An 18,756-nucleotide genomic window follows, 5' to 3' on the forward strand; every position below is an offset into this window, starting at 1 on the left:
AATTATCACCAAATGAACTGTGGGTTTTATTTAGATTGATTATCAAATACAATTTAAGAAATAAGAATTGCATGTTATTCTCTTCTTGATGTTGATGGGATGTTTTATAGTATAGGAAGACAAAAAAAACACATTGCAAACAATTTGTGTCTTTTTGAGTTAAACTTTATTCAAACGAGCGTTTGCTTATGACACAAAATACTTAACAGGCACTGCCACATACACCGATGTTGGCATAATTACCGACTTTATTATCGTCGTACACATGCGTCAGTAAGTTATACAAGGGATTGTCAATCTGATAAAGATGGGTCCTTGATTGGTACTCGGACGTACAAAAATTACTTCCGCTGCACCTGAAATTGACACAAAGATTTAATATAAACCTAAAGATTTGATCACAAGTAAAGGAAGAAAAACAAATTTATATTAATATTCCTGTGTTTTTAATACAAATAGATACGCTATTATAGTTTGTCTTTTAACAATAATCAGGCTCTTAGTTAACAAAAGCGCACACTGTGATGAAATAACATTATCTAAAAAGGGCATATACGTGCATTGTAGATGAAAATGTTCTCTAATGAATATAAATTATATTTATCAGTATGAATATTATACTAGTCATACTGTTTCTAAAATATCTGGCTTTGGTCTTTTTTATCTAGTTATCAGGCATACGTTAAGACGCTAAGTCTATGCATAGAAACACTCTTCTCTATCATAATTGACTAGAAAGGTTATCTTACAGATCCATGTGATTGCCGTTTCCCCTATATCGTTGATGGTCGGCATTGAAATACACCGCTGACCCAACAGCAAAATATTCCTCAACGGTTGCCATGGGATAATAATCAGCCCACAAACGTGCCGATTTAGCATGGTTGTAAGCGGAATTTACCTGTTGATATATCAACATATAGGTTATTGGCAAAAAAAAAAACACATAAATTATTAAATGAAATCATGTTTGCGTTAACTGCATCAAGGCAAAAAGAACCACTTTAGTTGATATACGGCACACTGATGATGGTTTACGTTCCAAGTAACAGCAAAGAACTAAGCTACAATATCGTTAGATACATTTTAGTAGTACCTTCGTGCGAATAGTATATAATGTGTCTTTTTGATATTTGTCTGTTACAATCTATACATGTAGTTAGAATTATTATTTGTTTGTGATATTCAGCAATACGTTACTCAGTGCAAATGAAAAAACATACATTTGTTGTAATATATATATTATCCATGTTTCGAGATATCTTTATTTTTCCCTTGTAAATAGTGAGAGTCAAAATGACATGACATAATTTAAGTTATAAATATTGCCAAGTTATCCGACTTTTCTCCGCCGAGGATAACCCATAATTTTTCACAGTGTGAGAAAATTCATGGACAAGTATGTTGTTGGTGGAATGATAAGGGTCAGCACCGTTGCATAAGATATTGTCAGAGAGTATAGCTGTCCTTCTACCCCCGGCACCGGCAAGTGTATAGTATTTTCTACCATCAAATGTACAGGAGTGTTGACAGTGACCAGCGCAATTAGCTGCAATTAATAGCTTATTTGGTTATACAATGATAGTAATGTTCATTACTTGATCAAAGTAAATTAACAATCACACTTTGTTAGCCGTTTGTCTGCTTGAAGCGATCACTACTCCAATGTTGTGCTGTTATTTGATATCGAGATAATTGGATGAAATCAAGCCAATTAAGTTGGTGACATTAAATTTTTACCAGACAATGATTTTTGTGGTATTTTTAGTTTCAACTTTTTGGCATTTTCTAGTTGGGTGGTTCCATTATTCCTACTTGAATAATGTTGAATCACCCTTAGGATATGTTGCCTGCTTTTTAAATTTGTCTTTTGACGTCTTATCTGTGATACGCAGGCATCATAACCTCAGATCCCCTTTCAAAATTCCATTTTATTTAGTTCCGCCCATTGTTTTCTCGTTTAGGGCACACGCATTTTTTTACTTGGGGACCATATGCCGCTTTTCATGGAATGGCACTAACGTGTCACATTGAAGGTTCCATGATAACCGCCATATGAACACATCTGCGGATGTTTCAAAATTCTAAATTTTACCAGTTCATGTTAAATGTTGAATTCTGCTTAAGCCGGTGCTAGGGGGCGTGGACGGTAACTTGCACTTGACAGTACCGTCCATGAACAGGCTCAATCAAACCGAGTTTGCAACATTTTCAATTTTGCCGTGTTGGGCTTTCTTTAGGGATTCTGTATTTATCTATCTATTCCGAGTATGCAAAGGGTAAGATAAACTTAAAGTGACATTATGTTCATTTTGCCACGTTAATCTAAATTGTATATACATGTATATTTCAAACGAATGACTGTTATCATGGCGATTAACCAACAGATGATATTGAAAGGTGTTTAAGATAGCTCTGCCTAAAATATAAAAAGAATGTCAGGTTTCCACAATTTTTATAACTTGAACGTGAGATTGATATTTTACAGAAATTCCCTTTCACCTATTCACTCACTAGATACTCTTGGATCGGTAAAGATGTCACTTTAACATTTAGAAATTCCTCAAAGAAAGGCTGAAAATATATCAGTGTCAACATATATGTAACCTAAAACAAAGGGTCACGTCAGTGTGTATGTGCTTCCGGGATCACAGTGATATCAATTCTATGTGTAATAATAGGTAACTGGTGATATTTGAAAGTTGCTATATTGATACTCACTATATTCATTTAATATACATGTATTAAATTAATTTATGATGAATAAAAAGGCCCAAATATATATACTTGATTGTGTATGATTTTGTTCAAAAGTATCTCAACAATAAAATAACAGAAAACAAAAAACAAAGGATCCAAGTTTAAAATACATGTACTTTAAACTGCACTTTATTTAACTTACTTGTACCACAGTCAGCAGGGTTCCTTACACTAGCGTACTCCGGGTAAATGGTGAGTGTCTCTGACTTGGAGAAAATTCCAATCTTCGCGCTTGATGCCAGTCTATTGAAAATATCGGATGGCATGCGTTGTGTCATTTTCTTGGCAGTACATGCAGCCTAAGAAGAGAAAAAAAAACTTTACTTTTATTTTTGATGCCTGAGGTAATGCACGGATGGGCATATGATATCTTCCTTCGCCAGTATTGCTGGAAAGTAACCATACGACCTATAACGACCTGTAACCTAAATTGTGTTGGTGCGCTGTAAAACCAAACAAAATATGACCTATAAGTGTTGTTGCGACGTACGTAAATTCTAACCCCCATCCCCCCAAAAAACCTTGAATTTCAGATATTTGCATATTGCGCATAGGGGATATTTTTTTCATCTCCACATTGATCCATTGTAATATATAGTTATATACGGAAGTACTAGATGAAATAATCACTTACAGTGTAAATGGTCCTTAAAGTTCTTAAAATTATGAATAAATTATCGTAATGCTAAACGCATGAAGATTAATTTCATCTGGCTAAAAGCTTGAGGTCAAGTTGCAAATTTGTTTCTCATAGAAGGAAAACATCTAGAATTAAATATTACATAAGAAAACGTAAAAAAATAGGAACAAGTTTCTTGCCACTCAGCAAGTTTATTCACTTACTATGTGTAGTGCTTGATCTGGAACGGAGTAAGTTGCGTCCACTCTTATTCGGTATCCGCCACCGTCTGATGCCGTGATGGCACCATTATGATAAACGTATCTGGACTTGAGTGACAATCTACGCATGCGCGTCTCATTCAGTAATTTGACAATTATCGACCTTCATCACAAAACAAAAGGTAGGCTATAAAAACGAGTAGTAACAGATCGTTCTGCATGAAAAGTAGCAGAAAAATATGTCTGGTCAAAAATCATAAAATATCATCATCAACAGCAAAACTCGGGTACAACTGCTATGGCAACAGTTACATGTAAGAAAAGAATAAAGATTTGTGTATACTTAATGTTCAACGTATACATGGAGTCTGTATTTGTGTTGAGTCCATGCATTTTTTGCTTTGTTTTGTTGTTGTTGTTTTTTCTTCTTTTTTTCTTCTTTTTTTTTCAAAGTCCCTTATATAGGTCTCATTGAACTCTTATATGTCAAGACATGTTAATATGATTCTATATCTTGACATCTTCATAATCGTAGCAATGAAAAATCAATTTTAGGAAAAGATGGTAATATAGAATCATTTTCCCTGAGATTATGAGATTAACTTATTTCACGGCGTCTCAACGCCGTGATATTGTGATGGGTAGTTTTCGGTAGCATGGGCAAAAGTCACGTGACAAAATTCCTTTCGATTTCTACAGCCGACATTTTATTGGCTTTTTACGCAATCATTGTACAGCCCATTTCGGTGAAAAGTTACATCGAAACATTTTCCTTTCAAATCATATACATTTGTAGAATCTAAACAGTATTTCTATCAACACGCGAAATATCAGCGTGATATATTTACACAATTCCGCACATCCTTTCGACACACTTGAGAAATTGAATACTAAAACCCGGATTTCGAATATCGTTGTGGTCTACATTGATTCCGTATCCATTCGTTCATTCATTTACATATTTTCAAAATTTTCCTACAAGAAGAAAGTTCACCTGCCAATTAATATAAGGATAGGTAATGGACTGTTATAAACGATTATCCTATTAATTTTATATATTACGTTTATCTGTTGCACAGAATGGTTGTTTTTACAAGGTGTACCAGTATCCGGATGTTGAAAGCTATCCGGTTTTCTGCAAAAACTGCTGTCACATGGCCATCTATTTTTTTATGAATACTTTACCATGAATTTGCATGGCTTAATAAAACTGAGCCTGCAACATTTCTTAATTTTGATGTTTGGGGTGTTCTTTTGGGTTTCAGATTTTCTCTATTTTAAGGGGAAGTAACTCATGTTTACTAAATTATTTGTTCTTTTCTGTCTATCTTAGGTTTGAAGTTAGGTATTACTTACTATTTTTGTTTAATAAAATTTACCAGTTATAAGGTAATCAAAAGCATAGAGGTCATGATGAGTGAATATTGATATATATTTTTTTACTGGCTTTATATACCTTACTGTAGACCAGATTTTTCTAGTTTGTTCAGTTAGCACATATACTATAGGTATTCTGCTAGAGGAATATTCTAATCAATATGTGAAATTGTTATTTGCTATGTGTTTGTATGTAAATTGCTCATAAAATAACCTTTGGTAAAATTGAAAAGGTAGAATATTTAAGTTATACATATGGGGAAAGAGGAAAGATTCTTACTGTTTTAAGATCTATGTATCAAAATGTTAAGTCTAGGGTGAAAACTCAAAACAACACTTTGAGTGAAAGCTTTTTATGTTCTTTGGGTGTCCGTCAAGGTGATTGCTTATCTCCCTTTCTTTTTTCTATTTATGTAAACGATATTGAAGATACTCGTTTACGTGAAGGATTTAAAGGCATAGATACCGGTTTTTTAAAACTTTTTCTTCTTTTATACGCAGACGATATTGTGATAATAGCCGAAAGTTTAGATGATTTACAAAAAGGCATGGATATTTTAAAAGATTATTGTGAACGTTGGAAACTTACCGTAAATATTAATAAAACAAAAGTGATGATTTTCAGAAAGGGTGGACGATTACCAAGAAATATTAGGGTTATGTATAATGGGTCTGAAATTGAAATAGTGAATAAATTTACATATCTTGGTATAGTTTTTTCTTGTGGGGGGTCTTTTGAACACACATATGATGCATTGTCAGGTCAAGCATTAAAAGCTATTTTCAAAATGAAACAATACTTACAGAAATTTACTTTTATAGATATAAAACATAAAATTGAATTGTTTGACAAGTTAATTAAACCGATTTTATGTTATGGATGTGAAATATGGGGCATGAATAAAGCTGATGAAATAGAAAATATACATACACATTTTTTGAAAAATATTTTAGGGGTAAAATTACAAACCCAGACTAATTTTGTATACGGCGATTTAGGTAGAATGCCTTTAAAACAACAAAGAATAATACAAGTTTTAAAATTCTGGTTAAAGATAATTAAATGCGATAACGTGAAACTGATTAAACAAACATACAATTTGATGCTTGAAGATATTGAACGAAACAATGAAATTACTAATTGGGCAACATCTGTAAGAACAATTCTTGAAAATTTAGGCTTAAATTATGCATGGATATTTCAAGAAATAGGAAATGAAAACATTTTTATAGCAGAAATCAAGCGAAGACTTGAAGATAATTTTATTCAAACCTGGATGTCTGAAGTTGAAGCTTCACCCAGGGCCGACACATATAAACTTTTCGCTACTTTCGGTTTTTCGAAATACATAGAACAAATTAATATCAATAAATACCGAGCTGCTTTAACAAGATTTCGTTTATCGTCACACAGATTGTATATAGAAACCGGCAGATGGCATAAACCGCATCCGATTCCAAGAAATGAACGCAAATGTATCTTATGTAACACACTAGAAGACGAATTTCATTTTCTTTTAGAATGCGAATTATATAAAGATTTAAGAATTAGATATATAAAACAATATTTTCGAAAAAGACCGAATATTCCAAAGTTTGTTGAACTTCTTTCCAGCGACCAAAAACAAATAAATACAAATCTTGCCATATACTTATTTAAAGCCATGGAACGCCGTAGCATAGTTTTATATTAAATGTGAGTCACTTTTCTCCACAAAATATATTTTTACATTTTTCTCTTGTGGAAGACTCTATTTTGATGTATTAATAATATTTTTGTATACGTGTGCATGTGTGTGTGTGCGTGCGTGCGTGTGTGTGTATGTATGGATGCGTGCGTGTGCGAAGTTTTTTAATTCTCATGTTTAATATTCATTGTATTTTTCAAAATCTTATTGACGTTGACTATAATAGGTGTATAACTGTTTGAAAATTTGAGAAGATTTATATAAAAGCATTTATGATACTGTTGTTTCACCAATCGCCTCTTATAGTTTGCAAACTGATAATGATTGCATGCAGTGATGATTGATATTTTTTACGATCTCATACATTTATGCTGATTTATATAGAATTGGACCGCCACTGATTATTTTGTAAAAAAAAAAAAACTTGTATTATATGTATGTATATATGTACTCACAGGCATTTGCCTTTTGTTCAATAAAATTATTATTATTTATTTTATATTTGGCAAAATATATATTCAAATATATTCATATGGGTGCTCATTTTAAACACTTGATATATATCACAGGAACTTGAAATTCTATCAAATAACTAATATTAATGATAATATCCAAATATACCCCCTATATACTATAAATAAACACTGTATAGGGGGTATATTTTGGATATTATCATTAATATTGATAGAATTTCAAGTTCCTGTGATATATGTACATGTACAGTTAGTTTTATAGTAAAGTCTAATGAGGGAATGGAACCTGAGAATTATTTAATTAATGTTCATACAAGTGTGCATAATCATAGTATATGGATATAATGTGTATTTCTGTATTTAAAGACTTACAGTTATGATGGATGAGACTTGCATTTAAATTTATTAATGATAATACATGATCAGTCTACAGGTTAAAGATGTTTATACCCCGTGTTACCTGGCTAATAATAGTATTTATAACAGAGTTTATATATTATAGTTTTCTTTCTACTAGATTTTGAATTCCATCCATATGTTAATGTTAATGTATTTAGGATTTCATATTTGTTTAATAGAAACTGGGAATTATTAATGTTATGTGCATACATGTATATCTTAGTATATTGATATGATGAGATTTATGATATTTCTGAATTTAAAGAGTTATATATACAGTTATGTCATTATTATTGAAGGGATGAGACTTTCATTTAAAGTTATAAATGATAATACATGTATTGATTGAAAATGTCCTGAATCTTATATCCAGCAATATAATTGATAAAGTCTCAAAACAAATCATATTCTGAATAGTTACATTCTATTTTTTTTTCTAACATGTGCATAGTTTGAAATGGACAGCTTCTGCCTTATCTATTTGTAATGGAGGGACACCGGTCTCAATCTCCAGGTCTCCTGAGTGACAACCCGACATACTTTTCTTAGAGTAGATTGTTACTTGCCCTTGAATAAATTTGTACACTAAATTTTATAGTGGGTGATTTAATGTGCCACATGAAAACCAACAAAGTGCGCCAGATGAAAACATGAAAATACAATCTACCACAAAGTGGTTCGTTGGTTGCATAATTTTCATGTTTTCGCCCGGTGCCCTTGATGCAAAATACAAATCAGTCTTCTAAAATTTCTTATCATAGAAAAAATGTTAGTTTTTTATCTGTACAAAAAATAGATATTGTACATGAATTAGCACAGTTATGTTCACTTTCAAATTGACCTGTTATAAATAATGGCACAACCAATAACTGTCTAAGCCCTTTTTAGTAAAATAATTATACAATGGTATATAAATTGTTATCTTAATTAAGACTATATGAGTATGTAAGGTTTTTTTTCTTATTTATTAATTAAGAATTATTTATCTGTTAATTTAAAAATCTAAATATCTGTCATGGTTTAGAACTGTTCACTATTTAGGGGAGAATATGTGTTAAGTGGCCAGAATTAGCTCAATCGCTACAGCCGCGGTACATTATTCTGTGGGTCACAGGTTTGAGTTATGGTGAAGCTGAAAGTTTTTCTCATCATGTGACTGCATATAACCATGAGTTTAATTCACTATGCTCTGTAAACATCAGAAATTCAAAATTAAATTCCATTAATCAATATAGTGGAGAAATATGTTGTGGTTTAGAACTGTTTCATTATTTAAGAGAAAATGTGTAGCTGGCCCGGATAGCTCAGTTGGTCTACTATTATCTGAAAGTCATGTGTTCGAGTCATGGTCAGGCAGTTTCAGTCAGGGTTTAGAAGTGGTTTTGCCACTGGCACATGTTTTATTCATTTGATAAAGTGCATTTAATTTGAAATGGACAAAGGCAGTATTGCATGATACTGTTAGATCTACAAAAGCATTTGATACAGTTGATCACACTATACTGCACATGAAGAAGTTCTTTTTCTTCTTCTTCATGGAACTTCAAGCATCTGCCATATGTAATGACATCATTACATGGTTCAAGTTTTATCTCTGATAGCAGCTGGTTGATGTGGCTCACTCAGGTACTCCTTCTACTTCTGCTCTGAGTACCTCATAATGGTGTCCCCCTGATGTTCATTTTAGGTCCTCTTTTATGTCTAATATATGTCAATGACATGTCTGCAACCCTAAGCAATAAGCTTTATTATATGCACAGGTACAAGTATCAGACCTGGGAAGAAAAAATATGATTAGATTTTCTTCCCAGGTTCGATACTCATGCATGTGATTATATGATGATGACTCAGGTATCCTTGTATCTGGTAAAATAAATCTTAAGATTGGTTTATTGACTATGAATTGTCTTTGCATCTTGGCAAGACAGTGTCTATTCTTTTTGGTTTAAGTTTCAACTTAAACTGGGCCTAGCCTCCAGGTCACATGAAATGGTACAGCTATAAAGTACACATCTTTTGTTAAGTATTTAGGTCAAATTCTTTTTGCGTCGCCCTTTGATGCTTTGCATCAATGCTTTTCGTGTTGTCTTTTTTGAATAATTTCATTTTCTTGTGCAATAAAACATTTTTTCCGTAAAATGAGACTTGGTTTTCCATATGCGTTTCACAGTAAGCGTTTACCATACCAGGTTGTACAATAACTTAATTTGGTCCGTATATCAGTCTTTTACACAAAGTCTTCTGAACCTCATTCAGAATTCATGTCTCATTATTGTGAGCAAAATTCTGAGTTTTCTTCAGCTAGGAAAATGTTTAATTATCACCCGCCGAAAAGGCGGTTGGGGATATAAAATTAGTCTCCGTCTGTCCGCCTGTCCTTCCTTCAGTCTGTCCTTCCGTTCTCATTATAGTCCGGACCATATCTAAAAAAGTATTTGAGGTATCAACTTGAAACTTCATAGGTGGATAAATCATATTTAGGAGAAGTGCAGTGCACAATATTAATGATGATTCTACCCTACATAATTTTTCAGTTATTGCCCTTTGTTATTTTTCAAACTTAATTTTTGTCCAGAGCATAACTCAAAAAGCCTTTAAGATGGATAGATCTTACTCAGGAGGTGTGCAGTGCAAAAAAGTGATAACTCTACCCCTTCATAGTTTTTGAGTAATTGCCCTTTGTAATTTTGCATACTTTATTTTTCACCTGAGTGTCCCTGTAAGCATAACTAAAAAAGTCTTTGAGATGTCAACAAGAACTTCATTGGTGGATTGATCTTATTGAGGACAGGAATGTTGTGTGAAAGAATGATAACTGTATCGATTATAATTTTTTAGTTATTAACATTTGTTATTTTTCATACTTTTTGTCCGGAGCATATCTCAAAATGTGTTAGAGGTAGATCTTACTCAGGAGGTGATAACTCTACCCTTCATATTTTTTGAGTTATTGCCCTTTGTTATTTTTCATACTAAATTTTTCACCTGAGTGGAGCATATCTCAAAAAGTGTTAGAGGTAACACCTTGAAACTTCATAGGTGGATAGACCACACAAGAGTGATAACCGAGCGTGCATTATTTTTCAGTTATTGCCCTTTGTTATTTTTCATACTAAATTTTTGTCCAGAGTATAACTACAAAATCCTTTGAGATATCAACATGAAACTTCATATATAGATAGATCTCACTCAGGAGGTGTTCAGTGCATAAGGGTGATAACTCTACCCTTCATAATTGTTGAGTTATTGCCCTTTTTTATTTTTCATACTTAATTTTTCACCTGAGTGGAGCATATCTCTAAAAAAGCTTTTGAAATGTCAATATGAAACTTCATAGGTGGATATATCTTATTAAGGAGGAATGTTGTGCACAAGAATGTTAACTCTACCCTTCATAATTGTTGAGTTATTGCCCTTTTTTATTTTTCATACTTAATTTTTCACCTGAGTGGAGCATATCTCTAAAAAAGCTTTTGAAATGTCAATATGAAACTTCATAGGTGGATATATCTTATTAAGGAGGAATGTTGTGCACAAGAATGTTAACTCTACCCTTTATAATTTTTGAGTTATTGACATTTGTTATTTTTCATACTTTTTGTCTGGAGCTTATCTCAAAAGTGTTAGAGGGAAAAACTTGAAACTTCATAGGTGGATAGATCTCATTGAGGAGGATTGCAGCACGCAAGAATGATAACCTACCGTGCATTGTTTTTCAGTTATTGCCCTTTGTTATTTTTCATACTTCATTTTTGTCCCAGAGTATAACTACAAAGGCCTTTGAGATATAACATGAACCATCATAGGTGGATAGATCTTACTCAGGAGGTGATAACTCTACCCTTCATATTTTTTGAGTTATTGCCCTTTGTTATTTTTCATACTAAATTTTTCACCAGAGTGGAGCATATTTCTAAAAAAGCTTGTGAAATGTCAACATGAAACTTCATAGGTGGATAGATCTTATTAAGGAGGAATGTTGTGCGCAAAAATGATAACTTTATCCATTATAATTTTTGAGTTATAGCCCTGTGTTATTTTTCATACTTTTGTCCAGAGCTTATTTCAAAAATTGTTAGAGGTTATAACTTCATAACTACAAAAGCCATTGAAATATCAACATGAAACTTCATAGGTAGATAGATCTCACTCAGGAGGTGTGCAGTGCAAAAGAGTGATGACTCTATCCTTCATAGTTTTTGAGTAATTGCCCTTTGTACTTTTTCATACTTAATTTTTCACCTGAGTGGAGCATAACTCCAAAGGTCTTTGAGATGTCAACATGAAACTTCATTGGTGGATTGATCTTATTGAGGAGGAATGTTGTGCGCAAGAATTATACCCTTTATAATTTTTGAGTTATTGCCCTTTGTTATTTTTCAAACTTTTTGTCCGGAGCTTATCTCAAACAGTGTTAGAGGTATTAGCGTGAAACTTCAAAGGTGGATAAATCTCATTGAGGAGGAGTGCGGCACACACCTACCGTGCATTATTTTTCAGTTCTTTGTTATTTTTCATACTTAATTTCGTCAAGAGCATAACTACAAAAGCCTTTGAGATATCAACATGAAACTTCATATGTGGATAGATCTCGCTCAAGAGGTATGCAGTACACAAGAATGATAAATTATTCTGCTCTACTACATATGCATGGCTCTTGTAACAAGTTACATTACAATACTTAAAAACCTTCTTAACAAGTTAACCTGTCAATTAAACTCAATGCTATTTGGAGATACCTTAACATTATACTTAACTGGTTTTTTTTGTATTTTTTCTTTTTTTCGCCGTGACAATCACATTGCTGCATTTCCCAGCAATTTTTTACTTGTTTGCCTCATTTGCCTACCTTTATAGTGACATGGTATGAAGCATAACAAAATAGCAACTTCTTTACAGTAGCAATTTCATTACAAAATCATTTCTGTACTGTAGCAATTTCTTTAATTATACACAAGTTATTGCTTATAATACATGTATACAACTGATCAATATTGATGCGGAGGCAGAAATGTACCTATACATAAATAATGTCTGCTTGAATATTATTCTTTATTTAATCATATCAGCAAAGGACCCAATCAATCATACATGCTGAGTGTACATGTAACATTATATATTACCCATTGGTCACTTCCTCGGGCCATTCGTCATCGAAGTCTGGAACGGGTGGTGGTATACACAGGCAACCTTCATAATAATTATGGAGATAATTTATTATTATTAATTTACATAAATACTTTTTAAATTATCCAATAATATGTCTATAAAGAGATTGAATATTATGGCACATACCTTGTTATGATAATGCTACAGCTCTGGTGTTACAGCCCTAGCAGAAGCATAATTACATAACAGCTTTTAATATGAGATAGAAAGTAAGTATGACGTTACACTAATATAAACCTTTTAAATCAAATAACGTATGTAACTATGTGTACCAAAAACTGAATTTCCTCGAATAAAACTGCTCAAATTGTGTCTGTTGCTATAATCATGAGAATACTATATTAATAAATTAAACATACCTTTCAATAGAACAAGGACAAGGGACAAAACACAAAACGCTTTGCCTTGAATGATTCTTCCGGAGCTGAAGAATGGAATGGTTCTGACAATATAATCGTAAGACATGTAAGTTTTATATGTGAAATAGTCATACCTTATCTAAATACATGTACATATGTGCTATTATAGTTATCTGACTCTTGAAAACAGGTCAAATTCACAACCATTGTATATAACGGTTACACAGAAGTTCGACTTCAGTTTTGTTCCTAAAAAATATAGAAAAAATGTTCAGAATTTTTCTGCATAAGTATGGAGGGTTATTTATGCCAAAATTACATCTTGCTTTCTTACGTTACATCGTGCTTTCTTACTTGTACATCGTGCTTTCTAACTTGTACATTATGTATTCTGACATATACATCTTGCATTCTGACTTTTACATGTTGCTTTCTTACATGCACATTATGCTTTCTGCTGTGTGCGACTTGCTTAATTTTATGTTGATGTCGTTATTTAACGATCAATTATTATTCATTTGTTGATCTGGTATATTAATTTAATAAATTAACCTGCAACTGTTTGTATTTAGGTCTTTTTACTCAGCTTGAATGACGAATGTCATAAGGTAGAATGCGCATAGCCGAAAGCCGAATGCAGCAAGCATGATACAACGCGACATCTGGTGTAATAATATGTGACACCCAAATTATGCTAACAGGTGGCGCTACAGTTATATTCTCGGTAAAGTCCGTATTGCGGTTCGGATCCAGTTTACCAAGTTACGTCCCTTTGTTTTAAAATTTCCATTTGCACTCCTGGAGAAAATATACAAAACGATTTAACCAATTTTTATATTTATTAATGAAACTCTGTAGGTCAAATTATATTTCCAGCTGACAATGACAAGTTGCACATTCCAAATCAATGGTTTTAGATTTTTTTTTTCATCAACAAAACAATTATAAAATAGAACAGTTGTTCAACATTGTTCAAAGTGCTTGGGCCATAAAAAAAAACTTCTTATTAAAAAATTTCATCCTCTTGAAAAGTTCTTAAATTTTGACATGGCTTATTTCCAATACCTGTGACCAACCACAACATTTTTTATGTGTTTTTATTAATTAGGACATTTTCTTGCCTATTTTCTGACGTAGCTTAATTCGTCGTAAATATACTTTCTCATCAAACAATTTATAGAGGATATTGAATGAGTGTAAGTTTAACACTGAATTTATTGGACGAGTTGTATAAACTTTTATTATGCGAGCCTCTCGCGAGCAGAATAAAATTCTTATTTTATTCAATAATTCAGTAATGAGCTTACACAAATTTGATATTCTATTTATCAAACACCAAAAATATAGACCGTTTGAAATGTAAAAGAGCAAATTTTTCATTGACGCGCCCAATCTCCTACGCAGTGACTACAGAGATCTTTGCCATCACAAACATTTTTATCAATATTTTGATGTTTTTTATTTTTTAGCTTTTGAATTTATTTTTCATTATTTGAATAATTTTGATAATTTTTTGATAAACTATAACGAACATAGGTACGAAAAGTTAAAAATAAAATAGAAAGAGAACAAGAGCTGTCGATAGGACAGCAACGCTCGACTATTCTTAGTGCTTGATAGTAAAAAAATGCCTGATACAGTTACCTCCTCCTGTTTACAGGTTGGGGTCATGATGGTGAACAAGTGTGCAAAGTTTCAAAGCCATATGTCAATGGACTTTGAAAATATTTGAACTATTACAAAAACTTTAACGTAAATTCTAAGTCAAAAAAAGGGGCATAATTCTGTCAAAATGCTTGATAGAGTTACCTCCTCCTGTCTACAGGTTGGGGTCATGATGTTGAACAAGTGTGCAAAGTTTCAAAGCCATATGTCAATGGACTTTGAAAATATTTGAACTATTACAAAAACTTTAACGTAAATTCTAAGTCGCAAAAGGGGCATAATTCTGTCAAAATGCTTGATAGAGTTACCTCCTCCTGTCTACAGGTTGGGGTCATGATGTTGAACAAGTGTGCAAAGTTTCAAAGCCATATGTCAATGGACTTTGAAAATATTTGAACTATTACAAAAACTTTAACATAAGTGGTTACGCCGACGCCGACGCCGACGCTCGGGTGACTGCAATAGCTCTACTTATTCTTATCGAATAGTCGAGCTAAAAATGACGTTAGATTTTATATGTAACGTCGATGTTTACGTTTGAATTTCGACGTTACGTCATGTGACTTTCATCATCATGTGACGTCTGTGAAGGCAGGGATTACAATTCTGCCAAGGGAGGTAATCACTGTGAGGAGTTTGTGACGCGCCTATAGTATAACGCTTACATTTAGCGCGTCTTAACGCTATATTTGTATAACGCAAATGACGTCACGTCATGTCAAAATAATGCAATAGCATGTTCACGGAGGCGCAAAAGCGAAACGGGTGTGTGATAAATAAAGTTGATTTCTTTCACAGAAATAAAACATAAAACAAGTGTACCCTCTATCAATCTAATCTTTAATCCACATCGAATATGTATTTTCTTTTATTAAAAAGTGCAAATACATGTTTGTAATATTGTGAGGAGCTGTCACTGAAAAGTGACTTATGCCCCCGGACGGAAGCTTTGTCATAAAGGTTGCAAGATATGCCAATATACTGGTATTATACGCCCGACAGCCTTTGATAAATATCATTCATTAAATTTTATATAAATTCCATAAGAAGTGTAAACAAATTTTACTAAAAAAATCATCATCAAGGGCCAATAACTGTGTGAGTAAAAAAGCATGCACAAAATCATGGCACAATCCACAACTAGACTTGATAAATCCTGACACCATGCAAACAATTTTATAAATGCTCACTGAAATTCCTCAAGTGGTTTTGGTGATGAAGGATGGACAAGCTTATTTTATTCGAAAATAGACCATTAAGGGGCCATAACTGTACCAAAATCAATTTAGGCAGAATATCAAGAAGGCTTGGTGACAAATAATCCTGTGAAGTATCAATGAAATCCCATAGCGGGTTTGGAAATGTAGAGTGGAGAATCTTATTTTACTCGGAAATAGACCATTAAGGCGCCATAATTGTGCAAAAAAAATGCAGAATATCAAATAGGCATGGTGAAAAAACAATCCTGTGAAGTTTCACTGAAATTCCCCAGCAGTTTTGGAGATGAAGCGCGGACAGGATTACCGGAGGGAGGGACGGACGTGCTGACGGACGGGTGGACAGTGCGATTACTATAAGTCGCCCTTCGGGGGGATAAAAATTACAAAATAGCAAAACCTTTCTGGTAAGATGATGTCCCTTTAAGTTTCAGAAATGAATATTTTGTTCTTATTGTAAAAAGGGAAAACGCGTGTTTGATAAGTCCGATGCAAGTCCATAATGGAGGGACGCAGGTGTCGGGTTCGATACAATGACGGTATTGTTCGGATAACAATCTGTGAAATATAAAAACATCATGGTATTAAGCAAACGTTATTTAATCTACATTTCCCTTAAGATTTAAGGATCGAGGAAATATTGCGGGATGTTATATTTTGGTGTAGACACAGGTAATTTGAACTTACATGATACACTAAAATATAGTGCACCGCAAAATTTGAGATGCATTTAGAAAAGTACTGACTATTACCAATGTGATTTGCAGTTGCAAGAACATGACCATTTTTAAGCATCTGACAATGTACATGTACATTTTCACATTTTAATAATATTGAAACACCAGTTATAAAACTATTAAAACTCCAATTTCGCATTCATTCACCAATTTATGCATTATATAAATCGAGCGATATAATACACATGGTAATGGCAGAAAGAAAAAAAAACTAAAGAAAGATGCCAATGTACTGTTTTTAAGAATCGTTTTAATCAGTTAAAAATCTAAAAAATCTAGTACTAGACTAAACAACACTCCAATTAAAAAAAACTATTACAGCTTATCAAACCAAACACAAATAAATTATCAATATACATACCTACATTGACTTCGTGTGCATGAACTTCGAACAACGAAACGCAAACCTGAACAAAAAACAAAATTCTTGACATCGAACTCATTTTCCTCTTTGTTTCCACTCTTCCCTGTTCTACACGTAAGGTAACAGTTAATATTTCTCAAAATACCTTTACTTGGTACGCGTGAAAATCGTGCAGTATAGAACTTACAGTTGATAAAACTCGCATGTATGACAGAATGTTTACCGAAATTGTCCAAATAAACAACCCTGCTTATCCAAATATACTGAACCGTGGCCACGGATTTATATATAAATCCGTGACTAAACACACACATACATGCATATATTTCCATAGTGGATGCATGTTTAAACCAAGATTTTGATTCTGTTTTATTGTTTTGTTTTGTTTGTTTTTTCTTTTGCTTTATTTCTTGTGGGTAGAGGGCTTTTTCTTTGGTTGAACAGTTTTCCATAGGGGAGGCGTGTTTAAACTAAGATTTTGTTTTATTGTTATTGTTGTTGTTTTGTTTTGTTTTATATTTATTTCTTGTGGGTAGAGGGCTTTTTGTGTGTGTTGATGTATATTTCGTTGATGTTTTTGTTCTGACACAAGTATCGATAAAGAAGGATAAAAAATCGCTACAAATTTGATAACATATTGTTCAAATATACATTTTATTAAAGGAATATCTATATAGACAATAAAAATTAATCAATGAATAATATACAATGTATTTATATTTAACATGTACAATATCAAACAACCGTGCAATATATTATGCATTCTGAAACAACCAGCAACTTGGTATTCTAAAATGTTTACGTAATTTATAGATTTCAGAAGAGTAAGTAAAATAATATATTGTAACAAGAACTTAAAATATTAATGTGACATTTTTAGGAACAGTTTGTATTGTATGGCAATATTGACCCAAATCATTTGAAAATTTAATGACCTTGTCTCGGTTATTGTCGGATTCCGAAATAAATTTTACGGCATAACAGTAAACATGGTAATTTAAAGTTATATATAGTAACACAACACATGTCTGTGATAAGGAGTTAAGACTTTTAGTTTCATATTAAAGGTTGTAGGTTCGAAACTAAATGAAACATTATTTTGTATGTTTTTTTTTAATAGATATATATTTTGCGAAACGTGACTACTAAAATTTTATGAATGCCACCCACCCATTGTACGGCTGTACACATTGAAATTATGATAATTTACATCTATATATATCAAAGTTGATTTACAACTAATATACTGGATACGTTTGTGTGACAAAAGGCATAGCGTTATACAAACAAACTAAAATCACACACGATTGTAATAAATGTAGCAGGAGAGGGCTACTTCCGAGGCGACAGGTTGCAAATTATCACAACCTGGCTTCGCAAGTTCCTCTCCTTTTTACTTGCTACTGATTTATAGAGCCTTAGAAGCTTGGACTCACTTCGTCCCTTTACCCCGAATATTTGCTGCAAGAAATGACAAAAACACCAAGTTTCCAGTTCTGATTTTTTAATACAAAATTAAATACTTATACGACAATGTTCTTTATTTAAACATATAAACTTCAATTTATCAAAGTATAGACATTAAATTCTGTAACAACTACCAAATTTAATATAAAGAACTTTCAATGCAGAGTAATAGAAAATAGATATACTGTACTTTTACTTTAATAACGAAATATAAACAATTTACTTTTATAATACCTAATAT

The 18,756-nt window shown here is 32.6% G+C and overlaps 1 protein-coding gene across 1 annotated transcript; it reads right to left on the reverse strand.

Annotated features, from left to right (window-relative positions):
* Positions 1-154: 154 nt before the first annotated feature.
* On the reverse strand, positions 155-13,186 carry LOC132720610 (uncharacterized). Its single transcript, XM_060704769.1, has 7 exons — positions 13,066-13,186; positions 12,661-12,727; positions 3,604-3,763; positions 2,903-3,059; positions 1,340-1,549; positions 750-903; positions 155-356 (listed from the first exon to the last, which is right to left on the reverse strand). The coding sequence occupies exons 1-7, from the start codon at positions 13,169-13,171 to the stop codon at positions 203-205; spliced, it is 1,008 nt and encodes a 335-aa protein (XP_060560752.1). The 5' UTR covers positions 13,172-13,186; the 3' UTR covers positions 155-202.
* Positions 13,187-18,756: the final 5,570 nt, after the last annotated feature.

The sequence above is a fragment of the Ruditapes philippinarum genome, unplaced genomic scaffold (assembly GCF_026571515.1).
Source record: "Ruditapes philippinarum isolate M1 unplaced genomic scaffold, ASM2657151v2 ctg16837_1_1_1_1, whole genome shotgun sequence".
In the NCBI taxonomy this organism is placed as follows: domain Eukaryota; kingdom Metazoa; phylum Mollusca; class Bivalvia; order Venerida; family Veneridae; genus Ruditapes; species Ruditapes philippinarum.

Coding starts and splice junctions, on each gene's coding strand:
- LOC132720610 (XM_060704769.1), bottom strand. CDS start 13,171: ATGTCTTACGATTATATTGTCAGAACCATTCCATTCTTCAGCTCCGGA. Junction 12,728..13,065: donor TGTCCTTGTTCTATTGAAAG/GTATGTTTAATT, acceptor ATTATTATGAAG/GTTGCCTGTGTATACCACCA. Junction 357..749: donor AACGGCAATCACATGGATCT/GTAAGATAACCT, acceptor TGTCAATTTCAG/GTGCAGCGGAAGTAATTTTT.